The sequence below is a fragment of the Chrysochloris asiatica genome, unplaced genomic scaffold, assembly GCF_000296735.1.
Source record: "Chrysochloris asiatica unplaced genomic scaffold, ChrAsi1.0 scaffold00022, whole genome shotgun sequence".
Taxonomy (NCBI): domain Eukaryota; kingdom Metazoa; phylum Chordata; class Mammalia; order Afrosoricida; family Chrysochloridae; genus Chrysochloris; species Chrysochloris asiatica.
In genome coordinates, this window is record NW_006408540.1 from 19,685,657 (window position 1) to 19,711,739 (window position 26,083).

The 26,083-nt window shown below is 39.8% G+C and overlaps 1 protein-coding gene across 1 annotated transcript in view; it reads left to right on the plus strand.

Moving 5' to 3' along the window:
• GTF2F2 (general transcription factor IIF, polypeptide 2, 30kDa) overlaps window positions 1-26,083 on the plus strand; it is a 176,871-nt gene that overhangs the window by 33,101 nt on the left and 117,687 nt on the right. The window contains exon 4 of the mRNA XM_006837619.1: window positions 59-203. Coding sequence (XP_006837682.1) covers window positions 59-203 — 145 coding nt within the window. The remainder of the gene's footprint in view (window positions 1-58; window positions 204-26,083) is intronic.

Sequence of the window (26,083 nt, forward strand, 5' to 3'; positions counted from 1 at the left end):
ACAGATACTTTGGAGACAAAAGTCTATTGTAGTAAGTGCTGGTTAATGTGTCTGTTAGGTGTCATTTACTTTGAATGAGGATCTTGCAAATATCCATGATATTGGTGGAAAACCAGCATCAGTCAGTGCTCCTAGAGAACACCCATTTGTTTTGCAAAGTGTTGGAGGACAGACATTGACAGTATTTACTGAGAGCTCCTCAGGTAAGTGGGAATGGAATTATTTATTTGTTTATAGATTTACTGTCTCAACCTGCTCTCACCTGTGTCTTTTTCTAAGGCGGTTCCACCTAACATTCTACCTATTTCTGCTATTCATATCATGCTATTTCTCTGCTCTGTAGCTTTTTTGTGATTAATCAATTTTTGGCCATTATTTGTGAAGGGTTTAATTTCCATTCTGGTCATGAAGAAACAGAACAAACAGATGGGAGAATGTGGTGCATCAAGCTGTCTGCTAAGATGTTGAAGAAACAGTGTTCTGAGTTTTGCCAAGATAAGGTCATCTTTCCTTGTCTTAATAAATTGATATTCAGCAACTCTAAGTTGTGTTTTAAAAAAATTCTGCTTAACATTAAGAAACAATTTAGTCTGGATTTTTGCTCTTATAATAGACTGTGTGTAGTGTTATTGTAATGTGCTCGAGTCAGTTCTGACTCACAGATACCCTTGTATAGAGTCTGTGAGGAGCAGCTGCTAGGTTTGAACCACTGACCTTGTTGCTGGCAGTCCTGTGCTTATCCTACAGCGCCACAGCACTAGTGTACTTTTTATACTAAGTGGACCTTTTATGCATAAAGATCAACTGCTTTCACCTCATATCGACGCCCAAGAAATCCTGTATATAGTTTTTAAGCTATGTGTGTTTACTATGATGTTTTTAGCAGTTCAATAGACTGAAAGCAAGAGTTTCAGCTTATGAATTAAATAGAGTGAGATTTTTCGCAGCATATGTTCACAAGTATATGTTTGTTTTCATTGTTTCTTGGTTTTTATCCTCACTACGTTTAGAGTATTACTGTGAAGCAACAGGCCACCTCATTAGTTTACCCACTACCATTGAGTTGATTCTGACTCACAGTGACCCCGTATAGGTTTCTGAGGCTGTAAATATAGATGCCGAAAGCCTCATCTTTTTCCCATCGAGTGGCTGATGGGTTTGAACTTCTGACCTTATAGTTACCGGTCCAGTGCTTTTCCTACGAGCACCACCAGGGATCCACCTCATTAGTTTAACAGAGCTAATTTTCTCATATCTAATTCAAAAAGTTTGTTTTTTATGTAAAAGAAAAAAATCAGAGAAAGCTGTAAGAAATTAGTCCTGGTGTAGCGCTGTGAGTTAATGCTCCAGACTGCAAAGCTGTTTGAACTGCAAGGTCAGTGGTTCAAGCTCACCAGCTGCTCCTTGGAAACCCTATACTGACTCGATGGCACTTAACAACAACAACAACAAGGTCAGTTTGAACCCACAAGGTTGATGGTTCCAACCCACCAATCGTTCCTCAGAAACCCTACACAGGGTCTCTATGGGTTAGAACCGACTCGATGGCAGTTACCAACAAGAATGCCATTGTGTATGAAAAAGAAATCTCTAATCAACTTTTTGTGGCCTCAAAGATTATCAGTAGCAACATAAACTGACTTTAAAAATGAATATCATTCTTTTGTGTATTGTTGCTGTTGTTGTGAAGTGCCGTCGAGTCAGTTCCGACCCATAGCGACCCTGTATAGGGTTTCCGAGAAGCAGCTGGTGAGCTTGAACCGCCAAACTTGCAGTTCAAACGGCTTTGCAGTCTGATGTATTAACCCAACAAATTGGTAAAACTTATAAATTTTCTGATGTGCTCTAAAATTTGTCTTATTGCATTATTTGATGCTGTAGTTCTAAACTACCAGCTGTTCCGCAGGAGAAAGATGAGGCTTTCTGCTCCCGTAAAGATTTGCAGCCTTGGAAACCCTGTGCAGGGTTGCTTTGAGTCGGACCCAACTCCACCGTACTTCACAATAACAACAATAATTTGTAGTATGTTATTATGGGAGTTAGGGACTATATTTTTGTTGTTGAGAAGTACACACAGCAGAACATACACCAATTTGACAATTTCTACATGTACAGGTCAAGGATGTTGATTACATTCTCCAAAGTCTGCAGCCATTCTCAGTTGTCTCCTCCTTTTCTGAATTGTTCCTCCCTCTTCACATCCTTAACTTTCCTGTCTACTCTTTCCAGATGCAGATGTCAGTTTGATCCATTATAAAAACCCACTGCTATTGAGTTGATTCAGACTCATCACAGCCTTATAGGACAGAATAAAACTTCTCCCTAGGGTTTCCGAGGCTGGAAATCTTTTTGGGTACAGACAGCTTCATCTTTCTCCTGTGAAGTGGCTGGTGGTTTCAGACTGCTGACCTTGTGGTTAGCAGCAGCCCAATGTGCAACCCACTACATCACCAGGGTCCCTTTGATCTAGTATAGAGAGTTCTTAAAACAACATAATGTTCAAGTAAGACGTTTTTCACTAGTTAGACTAAACTACTATTTGATATTAAGATGACTCAGGCATTTTTTAATTTTTATTTTTTTAAGGTTTAAAGATGATCTCATCCAGATTCTGTTCCTCCAGAAAACATGACTTCTATGAGAATTTGAAATTCTGTTCTGCATTTAACCCTATTTGATCAGGAGTTTTCTATAGGTAATATTTGAAATGGCAATATCTTTTAGCACATGCATTGTATGTGAGAGTAATACATTTATTTAACAACTATTTATTGTGTGTTCATTGTGCAAGGCTTGATCTAGGCACATTCAAGGAATCTGCAATTTGTCTTGTAATTGATGGGATTTCATAAGACTCATAAAGAGCTCTGGTGGCACATTGGTTAAATGCTTGACTGCTAACTGAAAAGTTCAGGGGATTGTTGTGGCAGTGTGCTTCCATAAAGATTACAGTCTTAGAAACCCCATTTGGCTGCTCTTTTCTGTCCGATAGGCTCACTCTGACTCTGAATTGGCTGAACTAATGGTGTGTTTTATTTTGTTTAAAATGTCGCTGTTGTTAAGTTCCTTCATGTCCATTTTGACTCATAGCGACTCTGTATAGGGTTTCTGAGGCTTTAAATCTTGGCAGGATCAGAAAGCCTTGTCTTTCTCCCACAGAGCAGCTGGTGGGCTTGAACCACAGATTTTGTAGGCCGTAGTCCAGTGGTTATTGAATGGAGCCACCATGCGCCCTGTTTTAAAATAAGATCTGTTAAAGCTATGACACTTTTTTGACACTTGTGATTGTCCCATTAGTGGAAGAAGGCTTGGCACCAATATGACCAAAGGAGTAGGAGCCCTGATGAAAGCTTGAAGTAGGGAAGCTTGAACTTGCTTTGTCGAAAAAGGCACTCTGTTCCAGAATTTTTACATCTTACTGATAAGTCCTGGTGTTGCGCTGTAGAATAAACATCGGACCACAAGGTTGATTTGAGCTGCAAGGTTAGTGGTTCAAATTCACCAGCTTCTCCTCCTCTATATAGGGTCTCTGTGAGTTGGGACCAACTCAATGGCACTTAGCAACAACCCTAATTAGCTGGAGTTCTGGTGTGTCACTGTACTGCTAACCACAAGGTCAGTGGTTCAGACCCACCAGCTGTTCGTGGGAACCCCTGTTCAGAGTCACTATGAGTCAGTGGCACTTAACAGCAATCACAACAGTAAGTGGCTACTTTTTCCAAAGCATGATTTATTACTGATTTTTACCAAAAAACGATATTTAATAAACTACGCTTTGTTATTCTCAAAAATAGTCTTCCACTTTTAATCTTATAAATTCTTTAGCTATTGTTGCACCCTTGATGAACATTTTGTGTTCACATTTCCAGTTATATTACACTCTAGATTGACTGGAACTGTTAGGATTACCTTGGCAAGGCTATGGGAAAGGATCAAGATTGCCATCCTTGTTCTGCAGTTTGGACAGAATGTTCTTGGTAGAGCGGTGATAATACACCTGAGGTCTCGGACTGTAGATGGCATACACTAGCGGAATTGTTTGTCTCTTAAGCACATTTATCATTTGTTTCATGTCATGGTTTCTGTACTTTGTTGCACCTGCCTATCCCTCAGGTTTCTAATTTGGAAAACGGAAATAAAATCATACATGTTTTTATTTAAATATGAATATATTTTAAATGATTTAGAACAATTCTTGGTGATGTGTAGTAAATGCCCAGTAAATGTAAGTTGTTAATACTGTTAATTTTACATCTTATTTTTTAACCTTTTTAGGTTTCAGGTATATTTTACAATATTTACATACATATTAGCAAAATCTGAGTATATATCACTTAGTAAAACTCAGCTGATGGGGATTTTTTTGTTAAGCATATTCTGACTGTCTAGACCAAGAAAGAAGCTCTACAGTTGTTATTAAGAGATTATTTTATTTTCTGGGGAACCTCACTCCCTTTGTTGTTTCTGTTCATTAAGCCTACATCAATTCTACAACCATGTTTCTTGGATCTCAGACACTCCCTGAGATAAAGATGAGGCTTTTTACTTCCATAAAGAATTCACAGCCTTAGAAACCATATATAGGGTTGCTATGAGTCCACACCGACTCAGTGGCATACAACCTCTCCCCCCCTACCACCACCACCATACAAATGTGCTGCTTACCATTCAAAGTACAGCTGCATAGCTGCTTTCTTCTCTTAATTTTTTCCTTATCACTACTTTTAACATTAACAATACTCTGTCCCCTAAATTATCATCATAATACATTAGTAGTTTCTATGCAACGGTACTGGAGTCCTAGTGTGGCGCTGTGGGTTAATGCACTGGACTGCAAAGTTGTTTGAACCCACAAGGCCAGAAGTTCAAACTGACCAGTTTCCCCTCAGAAATCCTATACAGGGTCACTATGGGTCGGAACCAACTCGACAGCAGTTAACAACAACAACATGCAATGGTACTAGCTGACATTTTGTCCAGGTGTGGTGCTTCAGGTTAATGTGCTAGACTGCAAGGTTTGATTGAACTGCAAGATTGGTGGTTTAGGCTCACCAGTTGCTCCTTGGAAACCCCATATAGGTTGCTATGAGTCAGAACTGAATCAACAGCACTTAACAATAACAACAATCTAATTATGGGGGAGAATTGGTGGTGCTCATGGGGCAAGGATAAGGCTTTCTGCTCCTGTGGAGATTTATATTCTCAAGCCCTGTGCAGAGGTGATATGAGTTGAAATCGACGCCATGGCACTTAACAACAATAATAGCAATTGGTGATACGATGGTTAATTGCTCAGCTGTTAACCAAAAGGTCAGTGGTTCAAAACCAACAATCTTTCCGCTAGCAAAAAGACCTAGCGATCTGCTCCTATAAAGATTCCAGCCTAGAAAACCTGTTTTGTTGTTGATGTTAAGTGCCATCAAGTTAGTTCTGACCAATAGCGACCCACAGTATAGGATTTCTGAGGAGCAGCTGGTGAGCTTGAACCGCCAACCTTGCAGTTTAAACTGACTTTGTAGCCCAGTGCATTAACCTACAGCGCCACAGCAGGATTCCACAGAAAACCCATCAGGGCATTTCTATTCTGTCCTATAGAATTGCTGTGTATAGGAATCACCTTAATGACACAAAGCAACAATCATTATTTTATATCAGTTTAGTGCAATGCTTCTGAACGCTTTTGTTTTCAGAAGCCATTTACACATAGCAACTTGGCATAAACAGCATTTGTATGGGGAAACATACTTATCAAAAACATCCTTAGCTTAATACCAAGGTGGACTCTCATACCCACTTCTATATTCCATCTATAGTGATAAGTTGTTTGAAGAACATGAAAAAAATCTGGCATCATAAATACATATTTAGAAGAGGAAACTACACCAAAAATATACGTTTGGAAATTTCTGAAAGACTAGTTCAATGTAGGATCTGAAACTCTGATATTAGTGAACTGTTCAGACCATTGCATTGAAATCTATTAGTTTGTCTTGTGCTTTGCATGTCATATATGGCTTTGTAACTGTTCATCACATGTGGATGCACATAGTCATTATATAAATGAGTGATAACATTGTAGTCATCCGGAAAACACTGGTTCACTGAGTTATGTGGATATCTGACACTTTGACATATTGCATTATACAAGATTAAAAAGTTGCATTCATTACCATCACCAGAGGTTACATCAGGAAAATCTTCAAGTATTGGGGAACTGTCAAGCTCATTTTGGCAGATACAAGTTTTCAGACTTCTAATTTGCACATGAAAGATTGTGCCAATGGCAACAAATTCTGCCAGTTGTATTCTTTGAAAGGTTTGAGTTTATTAACAGTCATTGTTGAGAAAATAATCTGTCAAATTAATACCTGAGTGTGAATAGCAAGCTTGTCTGTCAGTTGCACTTTCAAGTAAAGATGGTCTTCCTTAAAAAAGTAGCTGGTTTATCTCACAACTCAAACAGTCTCATAGTGCTTTTCTTTTAGATAATCATCCTCCAGTAGTATCCACCAGAAGTACTGTTTTTTGTTTTAAGTTTTATTGTGAATTGAGTGATAGTGTACACGAGAGAACATCAGCTTTACACTCATCCTATCGTATTTTGTTTCATTGCAATGATTACAATCCCCTCCAGGCATCGTCATTTACCAATATTTGCTTCCATTCCCTATGTATTTTTTTTGGATGTACACCAAAATACTCAAGAATATGCAACCATTCAAACACACAACGGGCACACCCTGCAAACCTGCTCCCTTGGCCACCAGCACACAGCCCTTCTCCCTTCCTGAGTCTAGAGTCCCTAGCCGCTCCATCTCTCCACATCGTCATCTCTGCTGTTACTGTTTCTCTGAATAGGGTCCCACACTCTGCTTCCACTCTTCTCCCTTTATATTCCCAGGGTCCTCTGCTCCTGGACTACAAGATCAACCACTCCCCTATTTTTGCTATAAAATGTCTACTTTTACAGTTGCAATAATCACAGTCAGTCATGATAACAATTACTGACTATTGAACCACAAGATTTTTAGCCCTATCTCCTTTCTTCTTCTTCTTCTTCTTCTTCTTCTTCTTTTTTTTAATGTTTTATTGTGAATTATGTGATAGTGTACATGGGAGAACATTAGCTTTACATTCATCCTGTCGTATATGCTTTCGTTGCCATGGTTACAGTCCTCTCCATGCATCATCAACCAACCAAAGGGTATACCCTACAAGTCTGACCCCTGGTCAACAGAAAACAGCCCCTCTCCCTCTCTGGGTCTAATTATTCACTATTGTATCACAATAGACCTATCCACACTGCATCTCCTTTCATCAGCCCCACCCAAACTGATTGGATACTACTCAGTGGAGAGTCTACCTTCCTCCACCCTCTGGATCTAGATTCCCTCTTGAAAGCTTGTAAGCCAGTCACTTCTTGCCTTTGAAGCCCTCCATTTTGGGTAGCCAATGTCCAAGTTGCCCATCCTGTCTACTCTTTGTATGGAAAGGGTGGCAATGATCCTTGCTGTAAAGATTTGTTCCTTCTTTTGAGCTACTGCATCCATAGGTATAGGTCAAGTTCATTAAATTGTATCAGATTACTCTTTTTTTTCTCTTCTTTGTTTTTCTAGTTGAGCTCTGATCTTCCAGTCGTTGAAGCCTGGTCAAGTGGGTATTGTAATTATCGATAGGTATGGATTAATTGCTGCCATTATGTTTGTTTTTTTGTGGTGTTGCTGCTTTCTTTGTTCTATGTGACTTCCTTTGTTGAGTTCATGCTTTTTTTGTTCGTTCTTGTGAGTTTCTCATAGTTTTTATGTTTCCATGGTCTTCGTGGATTTTCATTTTCTTGGTATGTTGTGAAGTGTTACTTTTCTTTGAGGTTGCCTTATAATCCACTAATTTTTCTCTCCATTTAATGCAGTCTATTTTATCCTGTAATCTACCTGACCTTCTCACCATCTGGATCTCTGTTCCTGCATGTTTATCTTCTTTTACATTGTAATTGTTTTGATCATAGACTGACCTCCCAGATTCTGAGTTTTTTTTTTTTTATGTATTGTTCTGTTCTCGACTCTTCCTTCTGTCGATTTAATTCTGGGAGGTGTTACCACGTATGTCAATCTCTGGTTTTTGTCTGTTCTTGTTAGTTCTCAGTCCACAGAACTCTCTTTAGGATGTTTTATAGTGCATGGTTGGCTTTGGCAAAATCCCTTAGCTTCTGTTTATCCTGGAATGTTTTGATTACACTGTCGTATTTGATTGGTAGCTTTGTTGGATAAAGGATTCTTGGTTGGCAGTTTTTTTCTTTCAGGGTTTTATATATGTCTCCCCATTGCCTTCTTGCTTGCGTGGTTTCTGCTGAGAGATCCGAACTTACTCTGACTTGCTTGCCTTTGTATGTAATGCTTCTCTTTTCCGAAGCTGCTTTCAGGAGTGTCTCCTCCTCTTTGATTTTGGAGAGCTTGATTATAATATGTCTCGGTGATTTTCTTTTGGGGTCTATCCTTCCTAGGGTTCGTTGAGCTTCTTGAATATTTATCTTTTCACTTTTCAGGATGTTAGAGAAATTTTCTTCCAGCAGTTCTTCAACTATTTCCTCTGTGGACTTGTGCGATTCTTCTTGTTCTGGAATGCTAATAATTCTTAAGTTATTCCTCTTCATGTTGTCCAATGTGAATCTTAGACCATCTTCAGAGTTATTTTTATCCTTTTTTCTGTTTGCTCTTCTACTTAGTGGTATTAAAAGATTTGTCTTCCAGCTCACTGGTTCTACCTTCCATCTCTTCTATTCTAATCCTTTGCCCTTTCATTGTGTTGTCTATTTCTGATATTCTGTTATTGATCGTTTGGTTTTGAATTGTTTCCAATACTGTATCTATCTTATTTGATTGTTCCTGTAGTACTTTCCTGACTACCTTATTTTTATCAACTCTATTGTAAAGTGTTTTGAAACATTTTATAATCATTTTTCTGAATTCCTGTTCAGGCATTTCCAAGGCCTGCTCTCCTTCCAGAATGGAGTCCAGGTCTACTTCTAGGTCATTTGTCTCAGACATTTTATCTTGTTTCTGGACATGTGCTGATATGGTCATCTGCTTTTGCTTGTGGACAAGGTTAGTGATTACCTGTGGCCTTAATACTTAACTGAGTGTATGTTTTGGTATTTTTTATGCTTTCTGATTGCTTCCAGGTAGATGTGATCAGGATGTGGGCATCCCTTTTCACTCTTCTTATTGCTTAGCTCAGAGTAACTTTCATAGATGTTGTCTGCCTCCCTGGTGTATGGAAGTTGTTATTGGTTCTTGCCTGGATTTTGGTGTTTTATAGAATGTGATTGTAGCGTGACTATATGGTAGCAGTTTCTGTCTCTTGTTGGGTAATATAGGGAGAGAAAGAGTCCCCCAAAGGTAAAAGGGGGAGCGCAAAACAGCAACAGCAAAAAAACAATAAAAACAAAAACACCACCACCAACAACAAAAAACTAGATTGGATACTGTAGTCTATAATTGCAGAAAGTGGAGAGGGGGGAGAAAAATCTGTAGCCTAATATGAGTATGACTTTAATGTCCTCTTTCAGTTTCTTGCCTTCAAGGCCGTCTGATAAATTTTAAGATGCCACTGTTGGTTGTTATGCTATACCTCAGGATTTAGTTCAGTTTTCAGCCTGTTTTGTTTTTAAACTCTCTTTTCCTCTCCACACCCCTTGTTTTGGCCTTTTCCCTATTAAAATACAGTTCAGGGCTGGCTCTTGGGCTGAGAGTATCTGTGTGCATGCATGACACATGCATGCACACAGATGGGGGTGGTGGGGGTGGATGGTGGACATTCGCTCAGGCTCCCCCTCTAGCTACCAGAATGAAGGTTCACAAACAATGGGCGGCCAATAAACAGATAACAATGGGCGGCCAATAAACAGATACCAAAAAAAGAAAATCAGAACAAAGCAAAACCTACAAAGTGTGTTTTCCACATTTGCTCCCAGGTTCCCATGGCGTGATTCCATGGTGGATCTGCTTGATCTCCTGCTTAGTCTTGCCAGTTGTTCTTGCCCATGTTGTCGGCTCCGGGCCGCTGAGCCCGGCAGATTAAAAAGTACTCAATTTCTTTCTTCCGCTACAATTTCCATTAGCTGTAAGCCTTCAAACTTTTTAAATATTCCCACTTATGTGGTTCCAAGTTTTGGAGCTCTGCCCTGAACCTGCTTTGCCTGGTATTCTGTGGTATTGCTGGAGACGCTTTACTGCACCTCTATCCTATCTGCCATTAAGCCCCTCCTCCCTCCCCTTTATCTTGCACCATTGCCATCTAGACCAGGTTGAAAACCACTCAGTGGAGCTTCTACTTATCCTAGCATCGTCTGAAACTGAGCTCCCTCTTGAAAACTTGTAAGCCAGTCACTTTGTGCCTTTATAGCCCCTCCCCCCATTTTAGTCCTTCAGAAGTACTTTTATTCACATTAATACTTGCTATCACAAAATATTTTTTATAAATATGTACTCAAGGATTGGATTTAAATAAAACATTTTTTTCCCCATAAAGGATTAAGTTAAACTGACTTAAATTTTTTTTTTTTTTTAATGATTTTTACTGCACGTGTGTGATGGTGAGGAACACAGTTAGGCTTCACGGCCTTATTTGTGCGGAAGCACAGGGTATCAGTCAGCACCATGGTATAAGGCAAGTGCATTTATTTATGAATATAAGTTTGCCTTTATGGACATCCAAATGATCGTGGGCACTACAGACCGTATTCCGAACCTCTGATTTTCTGTGTTGTGATGAGAAGAGATTGCATGTTTCATTTGTTGAATTCCGTGTGATGTATTGAACCCTTTTAGGTATGGCGCTGTGAGTTAATGCGCTGGGCTGCAAGTTGGTTTGAACTGCAAGGTCGGCCGTTCAGGGTCACCAGCTGCTCCTTGGAAACCCTATACAGTGTTGCTGTGAGTTGAAACTGGCTCAACAACACTTAACAACAACAACAACAACAACAGCAACAATCCTGATAAAGACACTTCTTCTCCCTAGTTTTTTTTAAGGTAGCACCTTTCACAGCAGTAAACTAGATGCCTGTTGATTTTATTATTAGGGTACACGATGTACATTTTTCTTGCATTTGAACCAATGTTAAAGTATTACCTGTAGGTATTTATTACACTTATGTGTGAGCATATTTCACATAATTATCCCTACAACCATGAGAGAAGAACTTTTTAAATCTCTGTTGTTCAGAAGACTGAAGTGAAGCTCTTAACAGGTGACTGTTTCCTCATCTTTAGAAATACATTTTAAAAAGAAATCTCTCTTAAATAGATTAAAACATGCTGCTGTTTCCACTAGAGTAAGTAACTGTTTACTGGTATTGTTAATTGCCATTGAGTTGGTTCCAACTCAGCTACCCTGTATAGGGTTTCCAAGACTGCATATATTTGCAGGAGCAGAAAGCTTCATCTTTCTCACGCAGCTGCTTACTGAGCTCTTATTAATTCTTAGGCAACTCCTGGTTTCCTTTTTTCTCACTTTACATCACGTTGCCGCTACCTTAAGTCCTGCCCACGTCAGCACCCACACTGGCCTTTGAAATCTCCCAGCCAATTAACATGCAAAGGCCCCTGTAGAAGGAGGATGGATGCTGTATTTTTTGCTTGTACCTTAGAATCAGTTTTGCTACTGAACATTCTGAGTTATACCAGTTTGAGGAAGAACAAACTGAAACAAAAATATATGAATTTAGTGTTTTATGCACTCTTGAACTGCCACCAAGGTTTGTGTCTGACTGCAGAAGTTCAGCTTTGAAGTTTGCTGCCAACTGCCTGAGCCATGTCTGTTTTCTGAGAAATTAAATCCAACAGCAGAAAATGTTCCGTTACTCTGTGGCTAGAAAAAGAGTCAAGGGATTTTTGTGCTCTCTATATTTTTCAGGTATGCATGCATAAATATGCGGTTGGTTTGTACTGTAGCTTTAATCATCTCAGAGTGGGAGTGAGGAGGAGAAAAAGAAAAGATGAGTGAAAGGAATCATAAATTCACTAAAACTTATGATTTTTCTCTTCAGCTTTTTAATAATAAAATGTGAGGATAAGTTAAAAAGTATTGTTCCTCGGGTCCCACTTCATACGTGCAAAGGTTCATTCCAAACAGAATGTATTTAAACACATCTCTGATCAGTAGATGCCTGCAGACAATTTCTCTCATTGTCTTAGTCTCATAGGGTGCTTGTCATACAAAGTCCCAATTAAAACTGCGGCTTCCGAGGGGATCACTTAAATTCAAGGCACAGGGGTCAGCGTAGAAGGTTATGGGAACAGTTGTTTTATATTTCAAAGGAGTAATCTTGATTGATTTTTCTGGAAGGACAGGATAATCACTGGAGCTCTCTTAGGAATAAGTTTTAAGAAAACGGAACACAGTATTGGTGAGGAACAAAGTCAGGAAAATTGCATCAAGGAGTGTCTTTCCATCACGACGATGCACCTGCTCATTCTTCAAAGGTAGCAAGGGCCCTTCTGTGAGAACATCATTGGGAAACCTCACCCCATCCATCCTACGGCTCTGATCTGGCCCCTTCAGACTTCCTAAACTCAGAGAACCTTTAAAAGGAACATGGTTTGAGTACCTTGAGGTTGTCAGACCAACCATTGTGGCATGGTGTAATTTGAAGAGCACAGAATTCTTTGGGAAACAGTTAGAGAGCTGGAAACAGTGCCTTGAAAAGTGTACAGACCTACATATGGGGGATGTGTCAGTAAATAATAGCTTTTTGTTTTGATATTTTTGCTTCATAATGGTTTCTATGATCTTGTAGCTCTACTTTTTAAATTTACCTTTGTAATTCAAGTCTCTGTGAAAATGTGGAGAATGGTGTAGCCTGTGCTTACCAGCCATATTTTATATATACTGACCTTTGATGTACAGGTAGTCCCTAACTAAGGGTGGGGCTGCCTTCCTCTGACTCTAAGTTGGTTCTAAGTCTAATATTACATTTTTTTTTTTAAGTTTTCATTATTATGACCTTGTAATATTAGTATCTTTACACATCTGGTCTTTTTCTTTGTTAATATGTAACATTATATATTATATATAATTAATATATAATGTTGTTATTGTGAAGTGCCGTAGAGTCGGCTCCGACCCATAGCAACCCTGTATAGGGTTTCTGAGGAGCAGCTGGTGAGCTTGAACTGCTGGCCTTGCAGCTCAAACGGCTTTGCAGTCTGACACATTAACCCACAGCGCCACACCAGGACTGCAATATATAACATTTTATATATATATATATATATATATATATGTATATATATATGTATATATATTAGTATGTAACATTACATATTAACTTCTGCTGGTAAACATCTGGACTTCTGGTATAGCGCTGGGTCAGCACTGGACTGCTAATGGACAAGGTCAGCAGTTCAAACCTACCAACCGGTCCTCGGAAACTTTATACAGGGTCACTATGAGTCAGAACTGACTCCAAGGCACTTATAATAACTGAACATCTGAGAATGATAATGTCAACAAATTATATGTTGCACCAATGTATGTCATACAGAAAAAGATAGTGGTGAGTGAGGTTTGTTCAACTTGAATACAAGGGAGCTTCAAAAAATTTATGGAAAAATGGAATTAAAAGATAATGGAATTTTCCACAAACTTTTTGAAGCCCCCTTATATGTTGCATGTTGGGGACTACCTGAGTTTCTTTAAGATTCTTTTATAATAAAATGGTAGATATAATTGGCATACAGTATTTCTTTTCCTTATGCCATCTCACCTCCTTTTCCCATATCCTGTTGGCCATTGAGTTAATTTTTACCCATAGAACAATGTAGAACTGCCCCATAGGGTTTCCATGGTTGTAATGTTTATGGAAGCAGATTGCTACATTTTTCTCCCACAGAGCAGTGGGTGGTTATCAAATAGTGCGTAACCCACAATACCACTGAGGCTCCTATCATGAAGTTAGTGTGTATTGTTGTGATTTATAGTGACTAGTATTCAGTGTGTTCCAAAAACCTTTACGTTTTAACTGCAGAAAATCAACAGTTGTTTGGAGACAGTTGATGCAGTATCACCCAAATTTTTAGCAGTTAGGCAAGGTAAGTGGTTAGAGTGAAGAGATTACAAGTTATGTATATTTTGACAAGCTTTTTGTTGTCGTGTTTCTTCTGTTTCTTTAAGTACATAAATTGTTTTTTAAATCTTGAATTTTAACATCGTTTGTGTGATTAGAGTAGCAATTCATGTAAAAAAAATCTGCTCCATGCTTTTTAGCAAAGAATCCTGAATGATTAGTAGAGTATAAGAGGTTTGAATTCTATTTCAGTCTTGATATCTGTTTATTTTTTATTTTGGTAATATTTTTTTTTTTTTCTTTATCTGTATTGGTTGACATAAAAATCATGCTTATAATATTTTGAGTATGAATTAGATAATATGGTTAGCCTTCTTGCTCTGTAATTTATGCAAGGAATATTGGCAATTTCTTTAATTTTAAGCATTGCTATGAATTTATATAATGTAAATTTCTAGTTGTAGTACTCATGAATTCCTCTTAAATTTCATTAATATTTATGGAAATTTGGGCTGTGATTTCTATTAAATACAGTCATGCATCAGTTAATGTTCAAGGTGGTGCAGCTGTGTGCTGTGGAGTCGCTTCAGACTCAGTAGCGATCCTGCGTAGGGTTTTCTCATCTTTTTCCTGCAGTTTCAAACTGCTGACCTTGAGGTTAGCAGCCATGACTCATAACCACTACGCAACCTGAGCTCCTTAATGCCCAAGATAAGTTCTGTGAAACAGGATGTTATGTTATTTGAGTGGAATGCCACATATCTGATGTGGTACTGTGGGTTAATGCGCCAGACTGCAAAGCCGTTTGAACTGCAAGGTCGGTGGTTCAAGCTCACCAGCCGCTCCTTGGAAACCCTATAGAAGGTCGCTGTGGGTCAGAACTGACTCGATGGCACTTAACAACAACAACATCTAAGTTGAATTTCTACCTAAGTTGGAACACAACCATGGAATCACTAGCACCTAAAAGTTAACAATAATTCCAAAACTTCATCAAATCTAGTCAGTGGGAACTGTTTAATGCTCACATGTGTGTTTCTGGATTGCTTTCCCTTTTAAAATTGATTCTGATGTATGTCCACCTTGATCTGAAGTCACTGTGTCTGCACTGTGTAGTTTTTAGCAGCTGGCTGCTCCCTAGGAATGCCACGGCAGTTGCTACAGCTCATCGTGTCATTAGTATTACTATGAAGACATGAAGCAGTCCTTCATAACTGAAGATGTGGCTGATGAGAAAATGACAGTAGAAAATCATTTCTAGAGCAGTACTGAGGCACTGATGTCAAACCTACGACACTGTTGGGAAGGAAGTACTTACTCTGCTCATTGACTGTCAGATGGGTTATTTTCAGAGTGCATCAAGTTAAGGTTAACAGATACTGTTAGGAGAAAGAAATCGTGTTAATCCAATATGATCAAGATCTGAGAAATAGGTATTCTATATAGTCAATTGATTTTTTTGTTAACTAAAAGATTTTTTGTTTGTTTGTTTTAACTTTATTGTGAATTAGGTGAAGGTTTACAGAGCAAATCTGTTTTCTATTCAACAATTCATACATTTTATTGTTTCATGTCACTGGTTACAATCCTCACAATGTATTATTACCTATCCCACGTCCTCTCTGTGTTTTCTGTTTCCATTCCTCCTCCTCTTCTCTTATTAATAAAAAGTTTAGATGGTGAATGAAATATAAAAACATTATTTAATATATTTATTATGGATAGGGACTATATCTGTACAGCCAGTTCCGGGGTTTACAAACTTCTAATTTATGGACAACAAGCTACTTGCCCTTTAAACCATTCTGTCATGGCTAACCAAGTAAAACAGGAACAAACCTGAAGTTTTACAATTTGGCAGGTTCTGCCTGGTATTTGGAACGGGGTTGAAGCCCTGGAATGGGAGACTTGGAAGATGTATAGTGAGCTCTTTCAGGAGCCTGAAGAGTGAGGTTGGATTATTGGCAGGAGAATGATAACCCATTTAAGGCCATCTTTGAGTGGGACAGAGCTTTTTCAGACTTTGCTCAGATTTGGCTGTTGTGTAGTGTGTATAGTGTCCTTCTTTAAGAAGGAAATTAAGTTTCTAGCAAGACCTGTAAATTTTCCTATCTTGGTTATCTTACCAGTTCATCATAACTGTAAATTTTTTTGTTTGTGCTGATGAGCTTCCTTGGTCATGACTGAACCAGGCATAACTGACTTGAAGCCCTGACAGGTTACTAAAGACATACTTGGAACAGATCTCTCATGACTTAGGGACTGCCTGTTGTGAAGGGATCCATTCATAAGTATGTCTTTAAGTGACATGTGTAGGTAAGTCAGAACAGGTACATATGGTTCTTACTTAGCCTGACTTTAGCGTGAGAAAGGAACCCTGGTGGTGCAGTGGTCAAAATACTCAACTGCTAGTCAAATGGTAAGTGGTGTGAACCCACCAGCTGCTCCACAAGATAAAGATTTGGCAGTCTGCTTCTGTAAAAATGTACGGTTGTGGACACTGTTGGGCAGTTAAACTGTGGCCTGCAGTGTTGTCATGATTCAGAAGTGACTCAGTTGCAGAGTCAGTTGGGTTTGGTGTAGTGCAAGAAAATGCTTCAAGTTTTGTCAGTGATTTAAAAGCGGCACATTCAGCAAGTGAGGGTGATTGTGATGAAGAAATTTTGGGAGTAGGAATTAGTTCATTCATTTCAAAGTGAGGGCAAATTTACGTAACCTTAAGGGCAAGTAGAAATTCTTACTTGGAAAATTAAGTTTAGCAAGAATAGAGAAATCGGTTTCATCTAAGTTGAGTTTAAAACACAGATGTGCTAAAGGTGGTTGTTAAGTGCTGTTGAGTTGGTTCTGAAGTATGAGAGAGGAAAGCTTGCCATCTTGGCTTCTAACGAGCATTCTGGCTATGTCTTTCACCAAAGATTTGATTTTTGTTCTGGCAGTCTTTGGTACTTTCAATATTCCTTTCCAACACCATAACTCAAATTCATCAATTCTAGATGAAGACTTCTAGATGATGACTGATGTCTTACATTTACAATGGGACAGGGGCTCATGGATTAGGGGCTGTGGCATAGGTGCAGTGTTCACCCATAGTCCCTTATTCATTGTACAGCTTGCTAACAGTTACAAATCTTTAAAGTATAGTGACTCACTGAACATGTTTCAAGCTCTGAAATGAAAGCTCAGTCTTATATCTTCCCTTCCGTGGTTAGAAATAGACAGCTGTGGGCTGGCCAGAGGTGAGACTCTGGTTGTGAACCAGCACACTCTGAAAGACTGCTTGTGTTGGAAGGAAATTCAGTTGAAGTCTTTTTTTCCTTCTTTTTAAAAGAACAGTCTGTGCGTGTCTTACTTCACAGTTTCTTCCTTATACTGTGCCATTAACTATTCCAAAAGAAGGGCAACACCCAACCCTAAAGATACATACTGTTTTCCTTCTCCACCCCTAATCCCCTTCTTCCCACTGAAAGAACCTTTCTTCAGAATATTGTATGGCTTGGAAGTGTCACCTTCTCTTCTAGCTTTCTGTATTCATAGTGAAAAGAGCACACCACCTGAGGTTGTTTCCAGCTATAGTTTCCTATGCAGAACTTAATGCCGTTCCTTTCTGTAACTTGGTTGTGTCCATAGTTAAACAGTTTCTTGAGAGGAACACCTTTTGGCAAGTTAGAGCAAATCTGAACTTTCTTTTCTGCTACTTGTAGATGAAGGCTTGGTGTCTCTTACCTTTACGATGGGATAGATGCTCATGGATTAAGGGCTGGTGCAGTGTTCACCCATAGTCCCTTCTTCTTGTTGGTAAGTGCTGTTGAGTTGGTTCTGACTCATAGCGACCCAATAAACCTGTATTTAGTCCCTTGTTCTTTAAGTTATGAAGTGTTGTCCAGTCGTATAGGGTTCCCGAATTGCGGCTGGTGAGTTTAGCCCTTGTCTTTTCTGTGTACTGTGGCAATTTCTAAATCTCAGCCTATACTTGTGCCTTAGAACTTTGTCTTCTGCCAGCATCGCTGCCTGCCTGGATGACTGACTAGAAGTGCTAGATTCTTACCAGTCACTTCCCCCTGCCTCTACTAGTATTTCCTGGGATCACCTCACAAAGAAACTACCTGAACTTTAAGCCTTTTCAAAGTTGTCTTCTAGAGGGATCCAAGCCAAGATAGAGAAGTAAACTGTAGTTCTACATTCTTTCCTTTACTTAGAAAAGTTAAAATATCTTCATAGGTAGAGACAAAGAACTGATTTAGCCTTTGACTTTGGTTCCTGAAAGATTGTCCTTGGAATTTCACAAGTAATCAAGATGCCTTTTTTATCTAAAACTGCTGGGAAAAAATTGAAATTTTTTACAAATAAGTGGCGCCTATATAGTGGCTTTGTAGGATAAGTACTCGATGTTGTGATTGGTTTGATCTCACCAGTAGCTCCTTGGAAACCCTGCAGCAGTGCTATGGATTGGAAACCACTCAATAGCACTTAACAACAACACAGACCTCATCTGGTGTGAGAAACGTTGCCAAAACGTTGCCGGTGGGTTGGTATAAACCCTCGACCAGGACCTTACCCTGATAGGTCTCTGGAGGGAGAACTGGGGTGGTCTGGACCACCTTATCCTGTATGAGGTCACTGACAAACACTCAAGAAATCAAATCTGTACTCATTTTAGCGAGAGTAAGGCTTCATTCATTGATTTTGCAAAATCGGGCGCCAACCCAGAAGATAGGACAGGCAGGTGCACTGCGTGATTGTTTTACAAGTGTTTTTATTTCCTAGCTCGAAAATCCCTCCCCTGGTTCCTCATTGACTGAGTTCTATGGGGTGAACTCTCTTCCCGGACAACGCCTATTTCCTTTTTTTACAATGTAAAATAAGATTTTATTGTCTTACCATCAACTATTTAATAGGTAAGTAGTTTTTTTTGTTTTGTTTTAAGTTTTTATTGTGAATTGAGTGATCATTTACATGGGAGAACACCAGTTTTACATTCATCCTGTCGTATTTTGCTTCATTGCAATGATTACAGTCCCCTCCATGCATCATCATTCAACAGCATTTGCTTCCATTCCCTCTGTTGTGGTTTTTTTGGTTGCACAATGAAGCACTCAGGAGTATATAATCATTCAAACAACCAAAGGGCATGCCCTGCAAGCCTGGCCCCCCCAGCCATTAGTACACAGCCCCTCTCTCTCCTTAAGTCCAGAATCCCCAGCTGCTCCAGCTCTCCACATCATCGTCTCTGCCTCCATCTCTGCCGTCGCTGCTTCTCTGGGTAGGGTCCCGCACGCTGCTCTTCTTCCTTTATGGTCCCACGGTCCTTCGCTTCTGGACTGCAAGATCAACCACTCCCCTCCTTTTCTTACAAAACATCTACCTTTACATTTGCAACATTCACAGTCAGTCCTGATAGCAATTACTCATTAATGAATCACAGAGTCTTATTCCCATCCTTTCACCAGTCCCATCTAGACAGGTTGGAAACCACTCAGTGGAGTTTCTGTCTTCCCCTGCACCCTCTGAAACTAAACTACCTCTTGAAAACCAGCACTCATGCCTTTTTGTGTAGCCAGTGTCTAAATTGCCCATCCCTGTCAACCCTGTGTACAGAGGGGGTAGGAATGATCCTTGCTGTAAAGATTTGTTCCCTCTTTTGAGCTATTACATCCATAAGTATAGGTCAAGTTCATCAAATTCTAGCGGATTATACTTATTTTCTAATTCTGGTCAGCTAATCGAAGCGGGGGGGTGGGTCATGATTCATTTCAAGTAAGCATAAATATGCAATGAATGATTCCATCCCCATGACTAGGCAATGAGACTTCAATGTCAACTATGCAATGAAGCCAATAAAGGTCTTTGAACACAGAAATTCTCAAGCCTTACTGGATTGGATAAAGGAAGCCTTGAGATGGGATCCCTCCCAAACCTTGCCCTATGCATCTCTTCATTTGTATCCTTTATGGCTATAATAAGATGAGTAACTGTTAGTATAGATACCATCCGTGAATTCTTTCAGTTATTTAGGGAATTCACGAATCCACAGGATTTGTGGAAGCCAGCAGGTACTGACATCTACATACTGTGCAGTCTGAAGGACTGTGTCCATTTAATATGTGATAAAGGACCTTGCCTGAGGTGGCCAGGACCAGAAATGGGATGGGCTCATATGAATTGTGGTGAGTTTTGTGGACTTCTGTGCATGTGGCTTGGGATTTGCTTACTGTGCCCTTTGCGTAGAGCATTAGAGATAACCTTGTTGTTAAGTGCCGTCGAGTCGATTCCGACCCATAGTGACCCTGTACAGGGTTTCTGAGGCTGTAAATCTTTACAGGAGCAGAACGCCTCATCTTTCTCCCGCGGAGCGGCTGGTAGTTTCGAACTGCTGGCCTTAAGGTTCGCAGCCCAATTCGTAACCACTACTCTACCAGAGCTCCTTAGAGATAACCTTAGTGGTTACGAATCAGGCTGCTTACCTCAAGGTCGGCAGTTCGAAACTACCAGCTGTTCCGCGGAAGAAAGATGAGGCTTTCTGCTCCCATAGATTTGCAGCCTCGGAAACCCTGTGCAGGGTCACTATGAGTCAGAACTGACTCCATGGTACTTAACAACAACAACAACAACAACAACCTTTTAAAAAGGAGCTCTGGTAGCGTAGGGGTTACAAATTGGGCTGCGAAACTGCAAGGTCAGCAGTTCGAAACTACCAGCTGTTGCGTGAGAGAAAGATGAAGACTTTCTGCTCCCGTAAAGATTTATAGCCTTGGAAATCCTGCACAGGGTCACTATGAGTCAGAACTGACTCCACGGCACATAACAACAACAACAACCTTTTTAAAAAGTCATGGACCAACTTTGGTATTATATCCTAATAAATTACCGAACAGCACATTTCACATCTGGTTCTATCTACTTCTTGTGTGTTGTTCTTTGATGCTCAGTCTTCTGACTTTGGGTATCTGTGCATCTTAAGTGATTTTAAACTCTAGCTGTGATTCCTAGTGATACTGCCTGCAAACCATTGATTGCTAGACCTGTTACATGGAGTGCTTGCTAATCACATCTCTGCCCTTTAAGAGAAGAGTGGGTCTGGGCTTTCACTGACTAAGAATAGTCACGTGAGGCAGGGTCTCCATAGGAGCAGTGGTTTATTATAGGAAAGAGACTTGCAAGCAGAGATGTTGTTAAGTGCCCTCAATTTGGTTCTGACTCATAGCGACCCCTTTTTAGGGTTTCTCAGGATGACTGGTGAGTTTGAACTGCTGACCATGCGGTTTAAACCAGTGCTTTATCCCACAACACCACAGTAGGACTCCTGTAAGTGGAGATTTGTTGTTAAGTGCCTTCTAGTCGGTTCCAACCCATAGCGACTCTGTATAGGGTTTTTGAGGAGCGACTGGTGAGCTTGAATCACCTACCTGTGTTTCAAACTGACTTTGCAGTCCAGCACATTTACCCACAGCACCACACCAAGGCTTAAGACAGCACTTAATCCCCTGCCTCCTTGAACAAAGGCTTTGCTGGGATTTAAAAGATGTTGGGCAGGGAAAAGACACCATGTTTATTCATAGGGATTGTTGTTGTCAAGTGTGGGTTGAGTCAATTCCAGCCCATAGCAACCCTGTATAGGGTTTTCAAGGAGTGGCAGATGACCTTGTGGTTCAAACTGACTTTGCAGTCAAGTGTATTAACCCACAGCTCCACACCAGGACTCCATTCATAGGAATAGGCAGGGATTTCCCAGAAATGGCCCGTTAAGGAGGGGCCATACTAATTAGGTGCCTGTGCTGCATTTCTTCAAGATGGATTCCACCGCAAAAACCTCTGGATGGAGCAGATAGCTTATTCTGGATGTTGACTATACCTGGTTCTTTGGGACTCTAGTCCAGGACTTCCCCCAGGGCCTGGCATTTTCCTTTGTCCAAGTGGAAGATTTGTCCTTTAAAGTTATGCTTAGGGCACTAGGTAAACCAATCTAACCTGTTAAATATCTCAGAAGGAAGTAAACATAGGGAGTCTTCAGGTGGTCTTTCTGAAAGTCATGTCCCAGGTTGTGACCTCTCAGCCATGCACCCTGGGTATGTCCTGCACATCGGAACAATTGCTCCAGCAAGGAGGAGAGCAGGCTTCAACATCCCTCAGGATTTCAGTGACAAGGTGCCAGTCAATAAGTCGCTCATGTTTCATCCTTATTTCTAGGCCCCTGTCACACACTCATACCAAATTCATGAATTGTTGTTAAGTGCCATCGAGTCGGTTCCGACCCATAGCGACCCTGTATAGCGTTTCCTAGGAGCAGCAATGATTTAATCACTGATTAAATTTTTTTGAATCAACTAAGGTTTAATTGAAGTCTGGGTGTGGTGCTGTAGGACAAAGCACTGACCTGTAAGGTCCCTTTGAACCACAAGGTTGGCTGTTCAAGGTCACCTGTCGCTCCTTGGAAACCCTATACAGGTTTCCTATGAGTTGGAATCAACTTGATGGCACTTAACAATAACAAGAAAAAGATAATTGGTTAGATTTTTAGGAAATGTGTTTTCTACCTGTACTTTGCTTTATTTGTTTAAATACAATTTTAATCGAGATACGACCTACATTTACGAGAAGCCTATAAGTCAGACATTTGCAGCTTCAATGCATTTTCACAAACTGAGCACATTTGTATAACTACAACCCAGATTTTTTTTAAAAAAACATTGTCAGCATTTGACTTTGAGTATTACAGACTAATCTCTTCCAGGTCCTCAGTTAATTTTATTTCCTTCCTAATACACATTATTGTTTGTTTTTTAGACTTCCAAGCTTAAATCTAAATTGACAAAATGAATATAGTTTAGAAATGTTACAATATCTGATATACTGAGCTTGCTGAGGGTTATTATGTTCAACCAGCCAACTAGAGTTAGGGTTCTTGCATTCATTTTTAGTTTTAAGATTTACTTTATCTTACATTTTTTAAAAATAGAGACTGTGGTTATCTTTGTGTGACGTGTAGTCTGGAAAATTTACCATTCCAGAGCCTCCAATTAATTTTTCTTTCTCCTATTTAACATTTAAAGTATCTTTTCTGACAAGACTCAGAAGCAAGTAAAGTCTTTTGTGGAAAGTGAATGTCAGTTGAATCACTGATGCGGTTAATACATTTGAATTGCCTTTCAAGACTTTTATAGTCTTAAAATGAAATCATTTACAATAAATGACAATTTTCTTCAGCTAATGAGGTCCTGTGTTTATAGAATTTTCCTTTGCTACTGTCCTTTTGAGTGAATTATTTTCGAATGGAAAAGTTCTGTAGCTTTGAAGTAGTTATTTCAGAAAGCTGGAGAAGATAATCTACATACAGAGACTTGGAGCTGATGTCCGAGAGAGGACTGGAGTTGGTATCTGTGAGAACCGTCTGAAAAGCAGAATACAGTTCATGGAAGAATTGGAGAAGTTGAAGTGAGGGATAGGAATGAAAAGGACGTGTTTAGCACAGCAGGATGGGGAGAGGTTGTAATGAACGACCACTGAGGTCAGTAACAGCATGGTCAGTGATGAGAAGTGGGTGTCACAGATAGTTGGGGAAGATGATAGTTCAGTAATAGGCACTTGACTGGAGCATCCGCAGAAACAGGCAGTGATTAGAGGAGAGAAAGCAATGTTTTGCTGTGATATAGCCATGAAAAAGCTGGTGTGCTCTAAATCTGTGTCAGTTTCCTGTTTAAATTCCTCCTGAACCTCAATCTTAGGACTTCCTTGGCTCTAAGATAATGTAACATTTTTATCTTATTTGTTATTGTTGTTGTTGTTAAGTGCCGTCGAGTCGATTCCGACCCATAGCGACCCTCTATAAGGTTTCTGAGGAGCAGCTGGTGAGCTTGAACCGCTGACCTTGCAGTTCAAACGGCTTTGCAGTCTGGCGCATTAACCCACAGCGCCACACCAGGACTCCTTTTTATCTTTTAAGGTATACTTATTCTGCTTCATTTTTTACTTTGGTTGTTTAGCTTCATAGCAAATTTGTAGTCAGTAGAGGCACTGGCCAACTTTAACTCTTTGTAGACTGCCTTGTTTGCTTTTGGCTAATGAAGGCACTCAGTTATACCAAGGGCTCTTTTGATTAAAAACATTAGAAATTACTCAGGTTGGTGCGAGCCAAGGAGGGCTGTTGTTAAGCTATAGCAGTGTCTCACAAGATTTCAAGGAGGTGAGCAGAAATAGTCTTTGCCTCATAAAAGCTACGACTGGAAAAGCCACCAGGAGCCCAGGTTCTTCTCATACACTGCACACCTTGTGTTTGCTGCTTCTCGCTGACGTCATCACCATTCTCACAGGTTTTCTTTGAAGCTTGTTTTGAAACCACTCACATCATTTCTCAAAAGAAATGTAAAGGGCAGTGAATAAGTGAAAGAATGTTCATACTCACCAAAATTAAAGAGAGAAAATTAAATATTTTTTCATCTATCAGATTGGCAAAACTTTTTTTTGCAGAGCGTAATCTCTAGTATCAGGGTCAGTGTGGCAGAATACACATGCTCACATAGAGAAAGTAGAATATCGCATTGGTTTACTTCTTTCTATAAAGTAGTTTGGAATTTTGATTTAGAATGATCTTAAATGTGCAGACCTTTTGAACCAATATTTCTACTATAAAGATTTATTCTAAAGAAGGTGCTTGTGAATGTTTATAAACTTTATCCACCAGGACGGTGCTTGAAGCCTATTTATCATGCTCAAAAACTGAAAATATTTAGGTATTCATTGTTGTTAAGTGCTGTCAAGTCAGTTCTGACTCATCGTAACCCCATATAGGGTTTCTGAGGAGCATCAAATGGCTTTGCAGTCTGGCGCATTAACCCACAGCGCCACACCAGGACTCCATAGCACCACATTGTTGTTGTTAAGTGCCGTCGAGTTGGTTCCGACCCATAGCGACCTTCTAGAGGGTTTCCAAGGAGTGACTGGTGAGCTTGAACCACCAACCTTGCAGTTCAAACTGACTTTGCTGTCTAGCGCATTAACCCACAGCGCCACACCAGGATTTCATTGTTGTTGTTGTTGTTACGTGCCGTCGAGTCGGTTCCGACCCATAGCGACCCTGTACAGGGTTTCCGAGGGTGTAAATCCTTATGGGAGTAGAAAGCCTCATCTTTCTCCCGCGGAGCAGCTGGTAGTTTCGAACCGCTGACCTTTAGGTTCGCAGCCCGATTCGTAACCACTACGCTACCAGAGGATTTCATTAGTAGGGGATTATTTACATGGAAGAAAATGCAACCAGAATGCTCTCTGGAAGCTAGGAAGACCAGACTTCATCTCTTATACTTTGGATATATTGTCAGGAGGGACCAGTCCCTAGAGAACGATTGCATGTTTGGTAAAATGGAGGGTCAGAGAAAAAAAAGGAAGACCCCCAACAAGATGAATTGGCACAGTAATAGCAGCAATATGCCTAAATGTAGCAACGATTGTGAGATTGGTGCAGTACTGGGAAGCGTTTCATTGTGTTGTGCATAGGGTCGCTATAAGTCGGTACTGACTTGATGGCACCTAACAACAACTATTTAAATGAATTAAGGCAAAATTATATTACCTAGTAGGTTATGATGTGGGCTGCTAACTGCAGGATCAGCAGTTTGAATCTGACAGCTGCTTTGCAGAAGAAAAATGAGGTCTCTGCTTCTGTAAAGATTTACAGCCTCAGAAAAATAAGTCACTGTGTAAAAAAGAACTGGTCAATGCTCAACCATTTCAAGAGGCAGCGTACCATCAAAATCCAATGGTGTTGAAGGACAATCCTTATTTATTTACATAATGGGAGTATTATATTGGCATCAATTTGAATGATGTATCATTTATGTATTAGATTTGCTTTTATTATTTCTTCATTGGTGATACTATTTAGCAATGACATGCCCATTTGTACAAATGTATGCAATGAAACCAAGCTGATCTAGATTATGCAGTATTAATTTTTAAGATTATCATTAAAATGAGACTACAATTTAAATTTCATGGAAAATGTCAGAACCAGAGAATATATTATATATATAT